The sequence below is a fragment of the Sebastes fasciatus genome, chromosome 18, assembly GCF_043250625.1.
Source record: "Sebastes fasciatus isolate fSebFas1 chromosome 18, fSebFas1.pri, whole genome shotgun sequence".
Lineage (NCBI taxonomy): Eukaryota > Metazoa > Chordata > Actinopteri > Perciformes > Sebastidae > Sebastes > Sebastes fasciatus.
This window is the reverse complement of record NC_133812.1, coordinates 21073602-21094761: the sequence shown is the minus strand read 5'-3', so window position 1 is coordinate 21094761 and position 21160 is coordinate 21073602. Positions and strand designations below refer to the sequence as shown.

The 21160-nt window shown below is 38.6% G+C and overlaps 1 protein-coding gene and 1 long non-coding RNA gene across 4 annotated transcripts in view; one reads left to right on the top strand and one right to left on the bottom strand.

Annotated features, from left to right (window-relative positions):
• The window catches only part of tbc1d32 (TBC1 domain family, member 32), a 94738-nt gene that overhangs the window by 69858 nt on the left and 3720 nt on the right, over positions 1 to 21160 (top strand). For both annotated transcript variants that reach the window (XM_074614741.1, XM_074614740.1), the window contains exons 32-34: positions 1298 to 1438; positions 8467 to 8655; positions 15279 to 15413. In XM_074614741.1, the coding sequence (XP_074470842.1) occupies positions 1298 to 1438; positions 8467 to 8655; positions 15279 to 15398 (450 nt within the window). In that variant the 3' untranslated portion in view covers positions 15399 to 15413. The remainder of the gene's footprint in view (positions 1 to 1297; positions 1439 to 8466; positions 8656 to 15278; positions 15414 to 21160) is intronic.
• The window catches only part of LOC141755666 (uncharacterized), a 186666-nt gene continuing 179659 nt past the window's right edge, over positions 14154 to 21160 (bottom strand). Inside the window, exons 2-4 of one of the 2 annotated variants that reach the window (XR_012591316.1) lie at positions 15273 to 15387; positions 14712 to 14783; positions 14154 to 14218 (exon numbers count right to left, since the gene is read on the bottom strand). This is a non-coding gene — a long non-coding RNA (uncharacterized LOC141755666). The remainder of the gene's footprint in view (positions 14219 to 14711; positions 14784 to 15272; positions 15388 to 21160) is intronic. The other variant, XR_012591317.1, reaches the window with a different exon arrangement.

Genomic DNA, 21160 nt, shown 5'->3' with positions numbered 1-21160 from the left:
ATTTGTCTCTCGCCGTTGACTACCGTACATCATTTATTTTGAATATGCAGTAATTTAGCACTTTAGAAGCCTCAAAAGGCAGAAAACCTGAAATTTGAAAGACTCTATTGAGAAACAGGCATCATCCTACGGAGCATTCTTCAGCTTTAATGTATTCTTACTTGGTTTGTGAAGAGTTCAGTCATGCTGCTGCTGCTCAGGAGACAGTTAGAGATTGCTTTGAAAAAAAATGTTAATTATGGGCTAAAAAGTGTTCATGTAAATCAGTTAGTATCGTAAGCTCTTCTTTGTTAGGGCTGGAACAGCGTTTTACATCTGCATGTAAGTGCGTAGGTGTCGTTCAGAGATGTTCATGTGTTTTTCTTTTATACTAGATTTTGGATTAACACGTCCGTTTCAAACCCGCCTCTCAACTGTTAACGGCTTCCACCTCCGTCTCATTTAATCCCACCTTTTACATACAAAGCACGTCAACAGTCACAGCAAAACAAAAAAAAAAGAATAAGTGAAGATGATGAAACATTTTTCACATAATGACTTTCAGTTTGACTCCGTTTCTTCATTTTTCAACACCGGGTGTTTTTTTACTCATCTGAAAAAAGGAGAGGAGTTCTAGAGTACTAAAAGGAAGACGACTCAAAGAGATAAATGAGGGGGAAAGAGGAGAAATAACAGAGTAAAAGGAATCCAAGTTAGCGGAAGAAGTCTAAACGGGAGTCTGGTTTCAATCATTGTAAATTGCAGGGGAGAAGTTTTATCATTATACCAACCTCTGTCATCTCGTCGTCTCCAGTCGAAGTCAATACAGCTCAATTTGACTCGACTGAACGCGTGTTACGTGCTCTCAGTGTGTTTGATGCAGATGCAGCCGGTGAATTTCTCCACACAGCAGTTAGCCTCCAACTACTCAACGTGGTCGATTTTGTCAATACCACGGAAAACAGAAAGGGCACAAATAATTAAGAGGCAGCAGCAAGCTTAAGAGGGAATATAGGCATGGACACACACATACACACACACCTGTATGTGAACACAAAGCAGCATGCTGTTTCTATTTTCATTACTCAAAGTAAAAGCTAATAAAAGTGTTCAAGACTGTTTTTTATCTCTGTATCAGCGCTGAATACAAAACAAGGAGCTTGTACTTGATGTGTCTTGTGTTGTTTTTATGTTTGAATATCCACCAGTAATGAAAGCAAAGTTAGACGTTATTTACAGATATAGAGCTCTACCTTGAATCTAAAAATGTTCTGAGATCAAAAGAGATTAAAAAAACAGCTTGTGTTTGTCGTGACAGGTCCATGTTCCTGTGGAAGTAGCTGAATCAGGAATCCCTCCTGTTTACTGGTGTACAGCTCACTATGTGGAGATGCTGTTGAAAGCTGAAGTTCCTCTGGTCCACTCCGCCTTCAGGATGTCCGGTTTCACCCCGTCACAGGTAGGATCCGTAGAGAAAGAGACAAACAGTTCACTAAAAAGCTTACTAGTGCGAGATCTTCTCTCGGGCTGAGACTTAGAATAAAACTGATCTTCATCGGACATTTTCTTAGAAATAAATAGAAGTTTAAAAATCACAGAATGATACAACACAGCAGTTCAGAATATACGAACGGCAGATACCTCAGGAACTCCTGGAGAGAATTTCTTCAAATTTGGCACAAACATCCACTTGGTCTCAAGGGTGAACTGATATGATTCTATTGGTCAAAGGTCATTGTGACCTCACGTCCGTCCCATTCTTGTGAATGCGATATCTCAGGCGGTAATTCTAGTTTTTTGTAGCATTCTGTCTTTGTGAGGGATGAAAGGGTCAGCCAGAGGGAAGGTAAGCCAGAGAATTTGGGATATTTTTCACAATTTCAATATAAAAATAATTTTATATTAGGGCCGTCAATCAATTAAAATATTTAATCGTGATTAATCGCAAACTAATTGCACATCTTTTATCTATTCAAAATGTACCTTAAAGGGAGATATGTCAGGTATTTAATACTCTTATCAACATGGGAGTGGGCCAACATGCTTGCTTTATGCAAATGTATGTATATATTTATTATTGAAATCAATTAACAACACAAAACAAGGACAAATATTGTCCAGAAACCCTCACAGGTACTGCATTTAGCATAAAAAAATATGTTCAAATCATAATATGGCAAACTGAAGCCCAACAGGCAACAACAGCTGTCAGTGTGTCAGTGTGCTGACTTGACTATGACTTTCCCCAAACTGCATGTGATTATCATAAAGTGGGCATGTCTGTGAGGAGGAGACTCGTGCGTACCCACAACATTGACTTTTTTCTGTTCTCAAAGATGTGATATGGCTGTAGAGAGCCATCCCTCCCACTTAATTTGTGATTTGGTCCTTAGGGGGATTTCTTTTCTTAATTATGTAAAAGATGAAAATATTATATAGAGCTGTCGTTCTTCTACATAATTCATAACTCTATGTGTGGGAGTTTAGAACAAGAGATGCATTTTTTATTTGCTTAATATTGATTAATTTGACACATGTTGATATTCAGACAGAATCAACTGAAGAGATAATGTAAATCTATAGAAACACTCACAGACTGATGAAGCTTTGAAGACATTAGTTTCTGTCTATCCAGCAGACAATTAGTTTAAATCAAATATTTAATTCTTCCTTTTCTGTCTTTTGTATTCTAATATCCCCTTTCTGAGCCTCTTGGATCAATATGTCATGACTGCTGATGGAGGAAACGAAAGGAACTGAATTTGGATTAGATTTGCTTAATTCAAAATATACCACATAGACATTTCCTCAACAACAACACCGAAAGAGTCAGCAGCTTATTTTGTTGTTGTTGTCACTGTTGTTGAATATTTAGTAAGAGAACCCAAAACACGACTTAACGCCTTTATTACCACACCTTGCCCTGTGATTGACTTCCCTTTTCGTCCTGCTTTGACCTCCCTTCACTTTAAAATACCAAAATGTGGTTCTGACATTGAATTCCTTTTTTTATTTTTTAAGCTGAGCAGTTGAAAAGTTAGATCTTTGTTCCTAAGCACTTAATTCTTTTGACACAGACTTTCTCTCTCTCACAAACGAGGCAGAAGAAAGGTATTTCACCTTGAATCCTCTTATGTTTGATCCTGTCTTCTGTGTGTCGGCGGCTGACAGTTGAGGCTCACATAATGTACGGCAGCAGGGGCGCGTATAAGACTCGCCGCATTTGCATCAAAGATCTGAACTCGCCGTCTCCAGGGTAGAGTAAAACGTTGGCATTCAACTCGTCTCTTTGCTCTTCAAGGCGATAATGGGCACCTGTTCTTCAGTCAGAAATGGAAATATCTATTCCAAAAGTTTGAGCTTTGAAAGGCTGACAGAGCAGCAGTGGCAAATGAAGCATTATACACCTCTGACATTCATACAGCAGAGGTTGTGTTTGAATGTGTGTGGACGCAGGCCTCAGCTGAAATCCATCTACAGAATGTGGAAGCATTTGAAACAGTCCGACTGCCTTGTGAATAGCAGTGTGTGTGTGACAGGAGAGACTTTAAAGGACCAGTGTCGAGCATTGAGGGGGATCTATTGGCAGAAATGGAATACGTTTTCTTTAGTGTATAATCACCTGAAAATAAGAATTTGTTAGCTTAGAATGAGCCGTTTCCATCTGCATAGGTAACGGTTCCTCTTCACGGAGCTGGACGCCATGTTTCTACAGTAGCCCAGAACGGACAAACCAAACTCTGGCTCTAGAGAGGGACATTTGCGTTTTCATGTTTTCGCTTTGGCCGACGTAGTTCTCCTACATTCTTGGCACACAGAAGAAGTTTCAGTTGGTTGCAATCTCCAACCTCACCGCTAGATGCCGCCAAATCCTACACACTGCACCTTTAAAACGGTAATTGTCTTTAATCTGAGCAGCGACCGGTGGTAGGTAAAGGATAATTAAGCTGAATCATGGGGAAAAAAAAGTTGTGTAGTTCAGGTATCCTAAATAAGAAACAATGTCTGTCTTCAGGGGCAGTGACATGTTAGTGGTCCTTGTTCACCACACTAATGGATTTAAATATCCTTAACATTACTTTAAGGTAAAAAGGTAAAAATTGTAGTTAAAATTCACCCACTATGAGTTTAGGGCTGCAACAAACAACTATTTTCATTGTCGATTTATCTTGCTGATTATTTTATCGGTTATTCATTTAGTCTATAAAATGTCTGAAAATAGAAAGAAAATGTCCATCACAGTTTCTCAATGTCTAAGATTATGTCTTTAAATGTATCGTTCTGTCCGACCAACAGTCCAAAACCCAAAGATATTCAATTTAAAATGATATAGAGCAGGGAAAAGAAAGAAATCATTAAATTTGAGCCATTTTTTGGCTGAAAATGTACCTTTTTTTTTACTGTTAATATGAAAATATAATGCAGCTTTAAGCATCAATACTTCATTGTGTCAATAGCCACAAAATAGGGCTCAGTGATACGGCAATATCAAGAAAATTAAATTGTAACTATTTTTCCAGTATTAATGTATGTTGCAATATGTCAAATGTATTCAAAACTATACATTATATGATCAATTTAATGTTCAGTGCAAAGAAATGTGTTCTACTGTTAACAAATCAAAAGCTTCAATAACTTTTTGATTTAATTTGTACAGTATTTGCTCTTAAAACAATGACATTATATGATCATATCAGCAGCAGATTAAACTGAGTGTCTATGAACAATAACATTTAATTATCACTCATCTCTGCTGCAGAACATTCAGTGTTTCACACACAGAGATATCTCGGTGAGCCGGCTGATATGACCTGACCTGCTCAGATTAATAATAGCTCTGAAATCCTCTTTATTGAAGAAGGAAAAAGGATAAAGACTACTGCGAGAATTCAGTCACACTCACCTGTGCACCCTCAGTTTTAGCTCACATGAACACTAACAGAGGACAGCACATTTTGTCGCTCTCAGAAATAGAGGTGCTCTTGGAAGGACGTTGAAGGGATTTCTAGTCACAGAAAGTACTGTACTGTATGTGTACTTGTTTTTCTGCCTGAGGGTTTGAAAACAGAGCGCAGCATGGATCCAGTCGTTCCCTGCTTTTATTACAACACGCAAATTAGGATGTCAGTATTTTCATTAGCGTGTAGCTGAGGAGGGGGCCATAATAATCTAATATGTTTATGGAGCGTAAGTGGAGCTTGTTTGTATGCTTGAGCAGACTTGTGTCGTTAGTGAACACAGTGGCTAATTATTGGCACGACAATTAGTAAAAACGCGGCGAGTGCACTTGTTTGTTGTGTGTTTGGAAAAGCTGGATATTAATGTGTGAAGCTCTGTCAGACTCAAAGCTACTGATTGTTGTTGAATCATAATGCTGCTTCCCTGTGAGACTGTATACTCAGAGTACAGCACATGTAAAGTTCTCAGCATGATGTCTTTATTAGCCTTTCCAATGGTTTGGCTCTGGGCATGGTAATGTCGGTCCTTTACTTTGTTCAGACTGAAATATTTGATGGATTGCAGTGAAATTTTGAACAGACATTCATGTTCCCCAGAGTACAAATCTTACTGACTTTTTGTGCTCCCCCTGACTTTTCCTCTAGTGCCACCATGAGGTGCACATTTGTCTTTAATAGAAAGAATAAAAACAGTTGTTGGACATGTGGTTGCAGGTCAGAGCTGTTGAGTGGCTTGTCACTCTCCGGTCCAGCTTTTGCTGCGTGGCCGCAGGTTTCCACCCCGGCTGTGACCGCTCCGTCCTCCACACGCTGATAGCCTGTTAACGTTACAGTATGGTTGCCTTGTAGCATTGGGTTTGAATCTGAAATTTTACCAAATAGGTGCTTTTGCTTTTCGCTTCGTTCATCTCATCTGTCAACTCTCTCTCATTCCGTGTGTGTGAAATATGACACCTGCTACTCTGAGCTGAGACTCCGTATGGAGCAGATGCATTCACTGTCAGTTTCTAGAGTCTGTCGTCCAACTTTGTATTGATAACACGGCGCTGATACGCCAAAATGAACGAAGTTAAATGGGTTTTATTTCTGTAAAAAAAGCAAAACGACGGTGGGGGCGGTGGGTACGTAACATAATCGGTGTGTGCCCGACCACCGTGTAACACCAGTAACACCGGCTACCGCGACAAGCTTTGTTCAGATACCATTTTTTTCCTTCAGGATACAGATTCCGATACCTGAACTTGCTTTATCAACCAATACCGAGTACCGATCCGATACCAGCTTGATAAATATAATCTTATAACCTCGCCGATACCTGATCCAGAATACCGCATTTCCGATACTGTTAACGGTATGAGAACAGCTCCTATGATATTGGATCGTTGATCATTGAATCGATAGTTGGATACGGTTAGCGATGACAACGATGCGCTGCGTTTCTCTCCCCAACGCTGTCTTGTGGGCTTAGACTTATTATCAGTTGGACACCCTGTGATTGTGAGTGCAGAACTAGAGGAGCTAAACTGCTCTAGATATAACTTCTATAGATAATTTTACTTTAGATACTGTAGTAATTTGTGTTCTTTTCACTAAGGACAGGAGGGAACCGCCTGTTGAGCCACTGCATTAATTTCACTGATCTCAAATTAGTCATCAGCTGGAGAAACATACATTAGCATGCATCCCTTTGTTTCTTTGTCTCCTAATCCCACCTCAATATTCAACACTGCTGTGAGTTATAATTTTTCACTCTCAACGCAAACGTGCCCAGAAAGATTAATTTAGAAAAGCTGAGTCAGCAAGTGAAGTTAATATAGACTCTAGACATATAGAACAAAGCAGTGTGTGATCAAACAGCCATGTGAGTTTAGATAATTGAACAGTTCTTTAAGGAGGCAGGCTGATTAAATATACTGTACATTCTGGTCCATAATCTCAATCATGTAAATGTGAAGATGAATGGGTACAATTTACATGAACTCCATGTAATAGTACATACTGTACTATATCATGTTTCCATGGGAACAACCCGTCTTAAAGCTAGGGATGGTATTATGGTTATATTTGTTGAAATCCTCATTACATCCCGACAGCAATCAATAAATCAAATGCTCTGACAAAAAAAAAAAAAAATCTGTTATCTGTGGCTGTCGCACGACTGTAATAAGCCCGTTCAATCATTTGATTAAGCTCTCACTATGCAGCTAAATGGGCTCTTTAGTTGTTACATTATTATATATATTATAATATTAAATTCTTATTATTGATGCAGTAACATGTAAGATGCATTTTATTGCTGTAGCTGGCTGCAATAGAGTTCATTTTATTAATTTTCTATACTGCTCCGCTTTAAAACGAATTTGCGTTAACACATTATTATTGCGTTAACTTTGACAGCACTAATAGTGATGTAAAAACTACAATGTTTCTCTAGTTGCATCAAAATTGTACTTGACAGTACTTGAGTTAATTATGTTCCACCACTGATTAATTCCATGTTGTACCAAAAAAAAGGGTGTGACCAAATCATGTGCTGGTGTCATCAACTGAGAAAGTTGGTAGCACCAGTGCTGCCGGTGGAAAAGTTAGTCTAGAGCCCTGTACGTGGTTTAAAATGCCACAGCAAGGCTTTTATGTTGAACCACATTATCATCTCTGTTTTGGCTGACCGCAACTCTGATGGCTACTTATCAAATACAGAAGCCATTTAAAAATCCTGCTGAGCTTGCTTTATGCCTCTGCTGGCAAAACTCTTAGTAAACTTGCCACTGTGGTCCCCAGGCTCTGGAATAGCTCTCCAATTACTCTGTCAGTGTGCATTGTTCTAAATGACGTCTAAACACCTATTGACATCTGAGTCACTCTGTTGTGTTAAGTCTAATTATTGTTCTTATTATTGAGCTCTTGGTTCAGGTGCCTTTTTCAAATAATCATAACTAACTTTACCTAACATAATTTTTCTCATTTGTGCTACCCTGTCTTTTAAATACTTCCCTCATCATCTTTCTTTCCCTTTGTTGGCTCATAATTAACTGGTTTGACACTCTTAATAGTACTTTATCATGGTTATGCTTACATCTAATTATTTGGTTGTTTTGTACAAATTTAAGTAAATGTTAAGACTTCATAAAATAAGATGTGAGAAAACTTACATGAAACTGTGACATAGACTCAGTTATTTGTAATTCTTTAGAATACATTTTATTTCCTTTTTAATAGAGAAGGTATATTGAAGAGAACAATGAAGATTGATGAGAAACTGAGGGGAGAAACACTTTATATTTGATTTATTACAGGGAGAAGGATAATTGTCTGAAACATGATTCATTAATTGTCAGAAGCGTCAAGTAGATCATTCATATTACAGCATAATTAATGTCTTTAATTATTTCTTCCACCTGTATAAAATGTAAACTAATAAGACTTGGGTACAGAGAAATTTGTAATATTCTGTTGACAGGTATATTGTCAGTAACGGTGAGATTCAACAATAATAATCCTGGAAAATCCTTTGTCTTTCTTCCCCCAGGTGTGCCTCCACTGGTTGACTCAGTGTTTCTGGAACTATCTGGACTGGACAGAAATCTGCCACTACGTTTCCACTTGTGTGGTGATGGGTCCGGACTACCAGGTGTACATGTGCGTGGCCATTTTCAAACATCTGCAGCCAGACATCCTGCAGCGTACACAGTCCCAGGAGCTGCAGGTCTTCCTCAAGGTGAGAAGGAGCGCCAGTCCTACAGTATATTATACAGAAAGAACATCCTGTCAAACTATATTTAAAACTCAGCTGTAGGTGGCGTTGTGTAGTAGTGTTGTGGAATCCAAAATATTTTTGAAGTTAAGGCTGAAACTATTATTTTCATTATCGAATGATCTGAAGATGATTTTCTTGATTAATCAATTAATCCTTTTGTCTATAAAGTGTCAGAAAATAGTAAGAAAATGCCCATTCTAATATCATCGCGGTTGTATGCCTCCGTCGGCCACTCAAGTTGCACTTCACATCCATGTCTGTCCAAAATGTCATCACTTCATCGTTTTATCTTGTTAGACATTTGTCTGAAATTGTCATAGTTTGCGTATCAATTCTTGAGTTATGGCCAAAAACGTGTTTTGTGAAGTCACCGTGACCTTTGACCACCAAAATCGAATCAGTTAATCAGTCCAAGTGGACGTTTGTGTAAAATTTGAAGAACTGATTTCCAGGTGTTTCTGAGAAGGCTGTTCTCACACCATTCGTAGCTATATCTACGAAAAGTAATGCGCTGTAATTCGTATATATCCCACAAAGTCAATTCATGTTTAATCCACGTAATCATTAACCAGGAAGTTCAAAGAGCGACAGACATCGCGTTGGGAGGAGGTCGGGTGGATGGGTGGGTCAAAGAACACCAGACTTCTGTGATTATTATTGTTGTCCTGCATGTGTGGCTAGCGTTGTCCATTCATTAGTGGTCTGTTTGCTGTCATACAGCTGCACTAGTTTAAGTGTCTTAAGTAAGCAGTCAAACGATGTTGTACAATTGCTCCTCTCGATTTGGTATCTCCGCAGCTAGCAGGTTAGTCTTCAGGTGTGTAGTCGTAGTAGGAAGCTACTGTTTATGAAGTTGACAAACAGCTTTATCTCTGTTGGTAATTTTACCATCTACGGTGTGGAACCTTAAATACTTCCACAATCTGCTTCTCAGATGCTTCGGTGTCGTGATTATCTCATCAGCAACGCTTTGCTTGCTAGCTTTTTCCTTTTTATTTTAGCTTAGTTTACTGATAGGATAGGTCAATAGGGCTTGCAGTAAGTCAAGCTGAGCTACTTCAAAAGGTGACCGCCCGCCCTAATATCTATATTTGAGAGGTTGTTTTGTGTTTTTGCAATGCTGCTATCTCAGTTCATATCAGTAAACTGCACAGCGATCACTCATGTCTGTGCTATAATCTTATATTGGAACAATCAGTCCCTTATTGCAGTTCAATAAATTAGGAATACCTCATTATTTGAGCTCATAGGTTTTCTGGATTTAGCCAAATTGAGTAATCGTATGCAGTTTCTACTATAAGACCTCTACTGAATTGTTCAGCTCCCCTTTTATATTCAGCAGTCATCCATGATTCACATCCACAATGAATAAAAAATCTACTCTAAGAATTAGTTCACAAAACCTCCCACTATGGTGTGTTTTGCTTGAAATACACTGTGAAAAGAAGCCTATTCTGAAAGTTAACATGTTTCATTGGAATACGTTCTGCTCTGTGAATCCGATGAACACCGAATTGAAGAGCGGCCCCAAAGATTTCACAGAAAAGGTCTAAAGTTACGGTCTCCGAGACGTCTGCCTTCTACCAATATCCAAAGCAACGTTAAACAGCAGCATTGTGAATGAGGCATGGCCTGACATGAAGCACTCATCGTCATTACTCATTAAGCATCTCAGTCCGTCTTGTCTCCGGCTGATAGCTCTGGTGTTAACATCGCCATGAGCCGCCGCTGACAGTTTTTATGAATAAAAGATCAGTTATGTAGGCTTTATCTGAGGAAGCTCTTCTAATGAGCTGTAGCATCAGATACTGCTGCATGAGACAGCTTTGAGACAGAGTGTGTTTGTGTGTGTGTGAGAAGCTTACACAGTCCTCGTCCATAGCTGAACCGTTCAAAGTTTTAGACATACAGGTTTGCATCCGACGGCCTCATCTTCCCCCTTCTTCTCTGTCTCTCTGTGGGACAATGTGAAGGAATTATTTTACTCAGACAGATGTGGTATTAGAGGATTTTTTAAATATTCACACACACACACAGACTCTACACTTATCCTGTCTCACTGGGGGGTATATCTATATATCTATCTTCCCCATGCAATTTGATATAACTTCCAATGAGCAACAGGGATTTAAAGAAGAACATTATCAGGTGATTATACACTAAAGAAAACACACTTATTAATATTATATTCCATTTCTGTCAATAGCTCCCCCTAATTGTTACACACTGGTCTAATTTTCATAGTGATATGACTTTTAGATGGCTGTGTCATATATGTATCCAGAAATACTTAACATCTTTGCTTCTTGAGCTGAATATATCTGCTTATTTTTGGCTAAACCCTAAAATCCTTCTTCTCATCAACTGCAGGTTAAAACAAGATTGAAACATTACTTTTTAAAATATAGAAACTGTAAAATTGAAAATCAGATAAGCAAAATGTTAAGTAATTTGAACTGCCATTACCAACAATGCCTTGCAACTCAATATTTATTTTAAAACAATGTCTTCTGTGATCTGTAAAAATCCAGTTATCAATTAATCCAAACGTCTAACCAAAAAAAACATCTGAACTGAGTCAGCCTGCTATTAAGAAGCATTAACGCTAATATCTTCTTTTAACGAACCAATAAAACTCTTTAATGCTTCAAGATATATTCCTATTAAAGTCACCTTTTATGCAAATCCAGACTCATTGAATATTAACACCACTCATTTGTCATGTGAGGACAGGCTTAAGAAAACAAAGCAATCTTCAGTAATTAATGCATTAATTAGCGTACCTAATGATCCCATAAGTGCTAATGGTTAATATATCTTGAAGATTACGAGGAACATTAAACGGCTCGTGTCACCTGTTCAGCATGAAAAGTACTCAACTGAACATCACAGTATATTTTGTGTTAAAGGAATCCCCATTAGTCGGGGCCTAATTCCTACACACTGGCGTCCTTGCATCTTCCTTTTTTCACCCTCTTTAATTCTCCCAGAGAAAATAACAAACCAAAAATACTCTCCCCAGTGATTTCCCCTGCTTATCTCTACTCTCCCTTCACGGGTTTAACTGTCAGCAGACGTTTCCCGGTGCAATAAATGAACAGGCGAAGCAACTTTAGTTTTGATGTTTCTTCAGGATTAATCTCACTCGGCAAAATCTTGGCTCAAATAAGGAATCAGACAAGTGGGAGACTTTTTATACTTACTGCAGTATAGTGCTGTTACGTTTTGACAAGAAGAAGAATAGCAGTACATAAAGCATCTTGCTGGATGTACAAGACTTTCACACCAACAAAATATGGATTTAATAGACTTAGAGTTATGTAGCTGGTACTGCTGACTGTAATAAACCTACACTTTATTAACATCAGTATATCAAATAAGTCTAGACTGTGGCCTCTAATTCATAATACCATGTAATTAAAAGGAGATTTTTCTCTTATAAATTGCGTTTAATGTAATGATACATTGCTGCCTGGAATAATTGCAAGAGCAGAGTCCTCCATCAGACGGAAAACTCATTTCTTCCTGACGTTACTTACTCCCTTCTGAACGATCACCCCTCTTCAGTCACTCTATTAAACTATTAAATAGTAAAAACCTATCGCTCCATTTTCTCTTAATCTATTTCGTTTCTTTGCACTTCACTCCATTGTGGATTTTCTACACGCTCATTATTACCTTATAAAGGACACGAGATCCTTAACTGGAAATCTTTGGTGATCTAAGGCGGTACTGAGATGATTTCCAGGATAGTAGATAAGAAAAAAATCTAAATTTGGGTATAAATATTATTTCTTTCTCTGATCTTGCTTTCTTGTGATTTTTTTTTTTCGTGCGCTTAATTCGCATGTCAATTTATTCATTTTTTAACTTGCAAGGCATTGTGGTAATGGAAGTTCAAATGACTGTTGACTTTCAATTTTACAGTTTTTTATATTTTTTATTCTTTAAAGAAAAAAAAAGGTAATCTGACAATTGTTTCAATGTTGTTTTAACCTGCACATGATGAGAAGACAGATTTTAAGTTCAGCAGAAAATAAGCAGACATATGAAACTCAAAAAGCCAAGATGTTAAGTATGTCCCGATACATATAAGATATAAACATATAAAAGTCTCATCACTATGAGCATTAGACCAATCAGTGCCATTTAACATGTCCAGGTGATGATGACTCGGACTACCTGTGTGCTAAATTAGGAAGAATGTTATTATCAATTTAAGTCCTTTACACACCGGGGTTGTTTTTTCATGTGCTTAATTCGCACGTCAATATATTTTTCAAACTGTTGTTTTTGTCATGAGTACTTTGACACAAAGCGTGAATATTACGCGGCGAAAAAGTGACGTACGTTTCTTTTGGAACAAGGTCGATTTTCTGAGCTTTCGCACCACGAATAAAGGCATCAACCAATCACGCTGTGCGGAACGAGTTGAGTTGCGCCTATATTTATGAAACAACAACACGGCGACTTCGTAGTTACAGTTAAAGTCTTAGACATATAATATTCACAGGCGAGTATCTCGCATTTTCACGTCATTTATTCATCACGCCTCTGAATTATTCAAACAAAGCAGACAAAATCAAACTTTGATTGAACTACTCACAACTCAAAGACATCTAACCTTTGACAAGGGTTCACAAGTAGACATTTCTTTAGGGGGAGACCAGCGATTTAAGGGAACGAAGCATTATTACACTGATTGTATCTAGCTCAGTGGTTCCCGACCTTCTTAAAATGCAGCAATGTTTACACGTAACCTGTCTTATCAAGTTTAATATGGTTGAGTTGTGAGCAGTTCAACCAAAGCGGTGTCTTCTTCCCCACTAAGAGTATGAAGCCAAGCTAACTGCTGTTTGAGGCTGTACTTAGGCTATAAAACTAAACGCTAATGACGGCAAGCTAACATGCTAACACTGAATTTAACAAAATAAAAGATTTAGACCTGATTATGGCGCAAGGTGGAAAGTTGGTACAATTCTTCATGAGGGGGAAGCAGATGTCTGTACCAAATATTCTTGCAATCCATCAAATAGTTGTTGAGATATTTCACTCTAAACCAAAAATGTCAAATTCATTGTGGCGCTAGAGGGAAAGTCAGGGGATCACCAAAGTCATTACGGGTCATCCTCTGGCAACCACGAATGCCTGTACCAAATTTCATGGCAATCCATCAAATAGTTGAGATATTTTACTAGCATAGCTCTAGGGATTACAGAAAAGTATGAAAAAAATAACATAATTTTGTGTAAAAGTAATAAGCTTTTCATTTTCTCCCGTTCTGTTATTAATCTTGTGACCACTCAGAGATTAGTTTTGTGACCCCTTTAAGGTGTCCCGACCTCAAGGTTGGGAAACATTGGTGGGAGCCCAATGCAAGATAGGTAATGTTTACATTTACATGAGTGGAAATCTTCAGACTTATTAGAAGAAGTACATTAACGGGATGAGTTTCCGACCTTAAATTGCACTCCCGTTATTGACTGTGTTCTCACTGTGTCACGTCCTCGTCAGCCTTATTTACCTGCAAACATAAAACCGTAATTAGATTATCCAAAAACACATTTGGCAAAGTGATGAAAGGAAATTAGGAGAGTGCTGAAGTTGCAGATACTGACAGAGGGTGAAATTCTGGTGTTTGCTGTGTGTGTTGTTATTCTGAATGTGTGGTGTGTCTTCTGGGTGCAGCGTTTTTCTCAGGCTGCTAATTGATGATGCTACTCGCAACATAATGCTGCAGCAGTCACAGTTATTTGCTCTGTTGCTGTGTATACATTGCCCATAAGGTCGTGTGTTGTCATGACAGATTTATACTGTAGCTCAGGCAGCCAAAATTAAAATCCTGACTGAACAAATGAGCCAAATTAAATGTTTGTGTGCGATTCGTATCTCTTAGACAGCTAAGATATTGCAGCATGTTGAGCCACATCTTGTTATGTGTATACCTGCTTGGTGGAGATGCTGCTAGTACTTATTAAGATATTGTTTTGCTTGTCCTATACATAAAACCTCATTACCTGAACGCTAAGCGAGGATGTTGTCTATTGGCACGGTGCAGCATTTGATTTCCAGAGATTTAATTTGATTTCCTTTGAAATAGATTGAATGTAAAGCATTTTAATTAAAAGATTATACTGAATTATTCACACTTCACCTCCTAACAAAGTGACTGATAATAAAGTAAGCCACCTTCTGCCGCAATACCAAACCATTATCTATCTGTATACCTCTACCTTCATGTCTTGGTCACTTACCAAAGGATAATTCAACTTTACGATATATATATAAAAAAGCAAGGTAACTGACGACAGTCTGTTCTATAAAAAGTACCCTGGAAACTTCTGATATACTCTTTTGTATTTCTAAGCGACATCACTATAACGCCACTGGGTTACTTTGTCTTTAACTCCTCCAGAGGCACTGACAGCATTATAACTGCATTACAACTGTTTTCAGAGGCTGAGCAGCCCTCCCCACGACGAGTAAACTGACCTTTATGTGTACAAAAAATTGGTGGAATGCCCCTTTTAATGTGGTAAAATGTTAAAAACTACAACTACAACATTTTTTCTTTTTACCTGCAGGAGGAGCCAATCCAGGGCTTTAAGGTCAGCGACTACCTGGAGTTCATGGAGGGACTGGAGCTCAGCTACAGAGACATTGTTCTCACCGACATGGAGACCATTGGTAACCCTGTCGAGTAAGAACATGTGGAAAGTGTCTGTGTTACACAAGTTACAAGATAAAGTGGTTGTTGGACAACTTTTATTCTGCCTTAAAGTCATTACAGCTTGATTAAGATTCAGTAAATACCTGTGTGTATCTTTTGGTATAATGCAACACTGTTCTTTACCACTTAAAGGCATGCCTGTAAAGGGGAGACTCGTGGGTACCTATAGAACCCATTTTCATCCAGATATCTTGAGGTCGGAGGTTAAGGGACCCCTTTGAAAATGGCCACGCCAGTTTTTCCTCGCCAAAATTCTGCGCAAGTTTGGAGCGTTTTTTAGCCTCCTTTGCGACAACATAGTATGACATGATTGGTACCAGTGGATTCCTTAGATTTTGTAGTTTCATATAGATCAAATAGTGGCCGGGATTTTTATGTTAATTATAAATCGCAAGTTGCATTAATGCGTTAAAGAAATTAGTGGCGTTAAAAACTTCATGGGATTTGCTGACGATAAGAAAAGTGTAAAATACCACCAGCCTTATCCGCAGGTTGAAACACACATTATTGCTCGCTACATTTCTCAATTATGAACAGCTGTTTTAATAATAAGAAAATCTAATAATAATACAATTTAGGAAATGTTTTAATTCTGAATTAATTTTTTTCCTACAATTTAAATATCTAAGATTTTTTGTGTATGTTCAAGAAGATGTTCTTGTTAGTATTAAATATTAAAATATATATTATTGTCCAGACAAATTAACAACCTTTTGAATGATCTGTTGCCATGGTTTTCTAAAGTATCAGATCCTCCATATGCCAGTAGACTCTGGTCATCTCATGGTTATGACACACATAATTAATGCCAGGACACGCAACAATGCACCACACAGCCTCTCGTGTTTGTATACTTATGCAGGTCTTTGTATGAAAGATGCATGAGGAAGGTTGTATCATTGTGATAAACTCTCATTAGTAACCACAGCCTTTTCTCTGGCTCCCCCTACACCGTCGTCCCTCTTCAGACACACCGAGGCCTGAATAATAAATGAGTACATCACATCCATCCATCTCTCCCACAACAACAGTGTTTACCAGGGGAATGTGCAGGGCACAGCAGAGGTGGTGGCTTACAGTGAGAGGAACTGATCAAATGTTTATCATGTCAAAAAATTCACACATAGCATTTCACCACTGAGGGTGTTTAATATTTAGGTCACAATGTATTGAACCTAGAATTTAACTTTAAAACTGCATTAATTATTTATTTTTTTGGCCACTTGGGGGCAGAAGTTCATAACAAGCTGAACATCACAAACACATTTGACAGCCTTGTAAAGTTGTTGGGGTTAGGGCTTCCACGATAACGATAATACATTTATGAGATTTATTTTTGATAAAGTTACTTTTGAAACCGTTTTCCTCAACCTAGAAAAACACTAAACAAACAGCCACTACGTCGTAGCCTCTGCCGTAGCTTACTATGCCACTACTGTTTTGGCTGTAAAGCGGTGGATAAATTGTTATTGAGCGTCACAACTCTCCGCAAAATGACTCGTTTCACTATCAGAATTTGATCAATTTGCTCCGATAATATTTGGAAAGTGTAGAAGAGCCGCTCGCACTGCCAGTTTTGAGAGCATTATTTATCCTCCTTCGCAACAAGCTATTAAGACATGGTTGGTATCGATTGATTCCGTAAGTTTTCTAGTTTCATATGGTGCCAGTACCTTAACTCTAGCTTTAAAACTGAGCAACCTCCGAAAGATCATATAGCAGCCAACCCGACAGCGGCTCGTCGGATTTTTAAGAGGTTAATTAAAAATAGCAAGTTATGTTAATGGGTTAAAGAAATTAGTGCCGTTAAAACGCATTTGCGTTAATGCGTTAACATATTGTGATAACATTTTTGGCCATATCATCCTGCTGTAGTTAGGGGGAACTTGTTATCAAGCACTTGCCTATTTACACATCCGACAGACATAGAGCAAGATTAGCATTAATTTGGAGACAAATTCCTGGTTACTTGATGAATGTTTAATCCAATATTCACTTTTTTGCTTTGAGTTTGTTGCTGAAAACAAGGCAGATGAAAGCCACAAGACTGAACCAAAACAGTAAAATTGCGGGCCAGAAAAACAAAACAAGAAGCTGAAAGACACTAAAATGCTCTGTAGAAATGAAGGGGACTCAAACAATTTTATCAGTGCAGCTTTAAGTCCTCAAACATGTTTTCATAATTCAAGGTGAATACCAGAAACAGAAAAATTGGGGACTGTAACACGTAAAAAGAAAATAGACTTGAAGTGTAAAAATATGCTTAGGATATGCATATATATCGTGAGTAAAACACAAGCTGTTACGTGGCCTGTGTAGACAGCTGGATTGATTACAATAGATCGTTTCTGTTCCGTCAGATGCGCAAAGATGGACGACTTAAAAACATGGCTGTGTAGACAAGCTGTTACGACAGCTTAGGCCAAGAGGGTGGTTTTAACATCCTCCTACCAAACAAAACTTGAGTCTACTGTTAATATGCTGCATCACAAGTTCAGAAAAACACTCTACTGTTCTCAGCTCCTTCTGCTTTTGCTGGAGGTGAAGTAATATTTGTCTCATATGGAACGAGCATATCAGATTAACATGCAGATGTCAGGCTGCTAACAAATGTGAAAACCAATAATAGAGTTTCAAATTTGATTCGTGGGCTGACTGTGAGCCAGCGATAATGGTTTTAGTTTGTTCGAGCCTTCGCCTAGACAGGTGAAGAAACAAAACCTCTGAGGCAGAGAGATTTATTTACAAGTGCTGCCTGTCAATTTAAAGGAAATAAAGTACTGTTTGTCCATTTATTTGTTTTACTTGGTTGAACGAGTTGCAGACATAAAAATAAAACGAATAGAGTATGGTATGCTTGCTCCTCGGCCTCCACGGGGGAAATTGTTGACATGGTCGATGTTTTCAGGCTAAAGTATGAGTTCAGCTTGACTTGATCACTTGTTTTAGTAATTGGACAGTGAAAGCTGAGATGCATCACGTCCTTTAGAATACATCAATCATTATTTGGCTGTGTAGCATGTCTCGTTTCACCAGCGCTCTCTCAGTCTGCTTTGAGGGATATTTAATGCCAAGCTGTTACCAGACGTCGTTGTTTGCTCTAGTTTCTAGTTTGAGTGGAGACACAAGAAGAAGGAGTCTGTGTGTCCGGGGATGAGACTATGATACGGCCCATATTAGACATGTCAGTCAGCGCTGCACAGTGTTTTCATCAGCTGAATCCATGTGGACGCTGCTTCTGTTGAGCACAGCGCTGTGCAGAGTAAAAGAGAGCAGGAGATTGATTTAGTGTGGAGAGACAGTGGTGGGCTGTAATCTGTCAAAACTGCAGAAGATCTAGAAGCTTTTTTTTTTTTTCTTCAGGACACTGTGATGGAACTTGACTTTGCTGAGAGAAATGGAAGTTCACAGCTGCTAGATGGATGGCACTTCTAGCTCGAAACAACCCGCTTCGCTAGTTCAGAAAACTACACGAACTTCTGTGGAGTGAGGGGACGTCTGACCCCCTTTTTTTAATAACACTTGAACAGCCTGGCAGCACACCAGCTAACGTAGGCTGGGGGGACAGCTAACCTTTTTGAGGAAAGAGAGACAAGTTATGTCTCTATGATAAGAAAAGACAAAGTTATTTGAAGGAGGGACTACTGTTGTATTTTAAATTGTAGGATTACCAAAGAAAATTTTTATAAAAATCTAAATTAAATCTTAGTTTTAACTTAAGTTACAAACTGAATTTACTGGGGCTGTCAATTTATTACAATATTTAATCGTGATAAATCACATGATTGTCCATAGCAAATTAATTGCACATTTTTTATCTGTTCAAAATGTACCTTAAAGGGAGATTTGCCAAGTATTTAATACTCCTATCAACATCGGAGTGGGTAAATATGCTTTATTTATGCAAATATATGTATATATTTATTACTGGAAATCAATTAACAACACAAAACAGTGACAAATATTGTCAAGAAACCCTCAAAGGTTCTGCATTTAGCATAAAAAATATGCTCAAATCATAACATGGCAAACTGAAACAGCTGTCAGTGTGTCAGTGTGCTGACTTGACTATGACTTGCCCCAAACTGCATGTGATTATCATAAAGTGGGCATGTCTGTAAAGGGGAGACTCGTGGGTACCCATAGAACCCATTTACATTCACATATCTTGAGGTCAGAGGTCAAGGGACCCCTTTGAAAATGGCCATGCCAGTTTTTCCTCGCCAAAATTTAGCGCAAGTTTGGAGCGTTATCTAGCCTCCTCTGCGACAAGCTAGTATGACATGGTTGGTACCAATGGATTCATTAGGTTTTTCTAGTTTCATATGATACTCTAGTTTTAAAAGTGAGCCCGCTACAACCTAGAAATCGCAAGTTGCGTTAATTCGTTAAAGAAATTACTTTGAACTTTGACAGCCCTAGTATTTACCCAAATGGAGCCAATAAAGGATTTTATAAGTGGATTTGATACTGGACTCAGATCAACCCTAAACACAGTTCGTCAAAACTGCAGAAAGAACGATTTACCTCTCAGTTCGTGACCAATTTAAATATCTTGCTTTGTTTGTAATTAGACAACGTGAACTTTAAATGAACTGGAACTAAAAGGCAGCAATGCATTATTTTTCTACTTGGGTGAGATCAAAGAAAACAAACAAGTATGAGCATGCCCTTAATTCAGCTTTAAACTGCATCTATTGATGTTTTGCGAGAGACCTTCAGAGCCGAGCTAAATAAGACTCTATATTGACTGTTGATGAACTCTACTCGGTGCTGCTTCCTAAGAGTTCTCAGAGAGTTCTCAGAGTGAAATCAGGTCCTCGGGGACATTTCTGAGGCATGAGGAGCTCAATGTTGGACTTTAATATTTCCATAAAACTTGGTTTACTTGCAGAAATGGACGGGATGGGTTCCAAGAGATCAACTCGACATAATTGTGGTATAGATGAGTGGGCACGTTTGAGTGCTTTTGGTGCAGATGGTGCCGCAGTAGAGAAGAGGAACCTCACTGACACTCACTTAGTGGGTGATATGAAGGAAGGCAATGCAGGGTTATGATGTATTCCAGTTTGGTAATAGTCGGAGGTAAGCTAAGCAGTGTACCCTCATGGGAGGCATGGGTAAGGAATTGGTAGCAAAGGGGGGCATCTTGAACAAATTTAGCCTCGGGCCGGTACTGAGGCTTGAAATCCTTTTGTTTTTTTTTCCATAAAGGTTGTTATGTGAATACTACCTGTAGATGACATATTCAGTTTGCTGTTATGGTGTTTTAGCGTGCACGCTGATACATTTTTTAATGTTTTGAGGCATTTGTTAAAGGTGCTCTATTCGATATCCAGAGCATTAATATAGCAGCACTATCTGCTATGTAAAGATGTAGAGGAGTTATGTCTACCTGAGCAGAGAATGAAGTCACTCTCCCTCTCTGTGTTTCTTATAATCCGAGCTTCTCCATGCTTTGTTGACATAGCTGGGCATGACGTATGTGCCCTTAAGTGCATGTTAGCGTGCACGGCCGCCGCTCTGAACTGCTCTCATGCGGTGGTTACAGCTGATAACACCGTCCCGACCGATGGCGCCATTTGGGGAGCGTAGCACCCACCTTCCGGTTCCCCCCCAGGTTAACACTGTTAGCACCGTTAGCTGAGAGCCGCGCGCAGGCAATAGAAATACTCCCAATCTTGCATGTTGCCTTTAAAGTACTCTACTAGTGCTGTTGCCCCTTTTACTCCATTT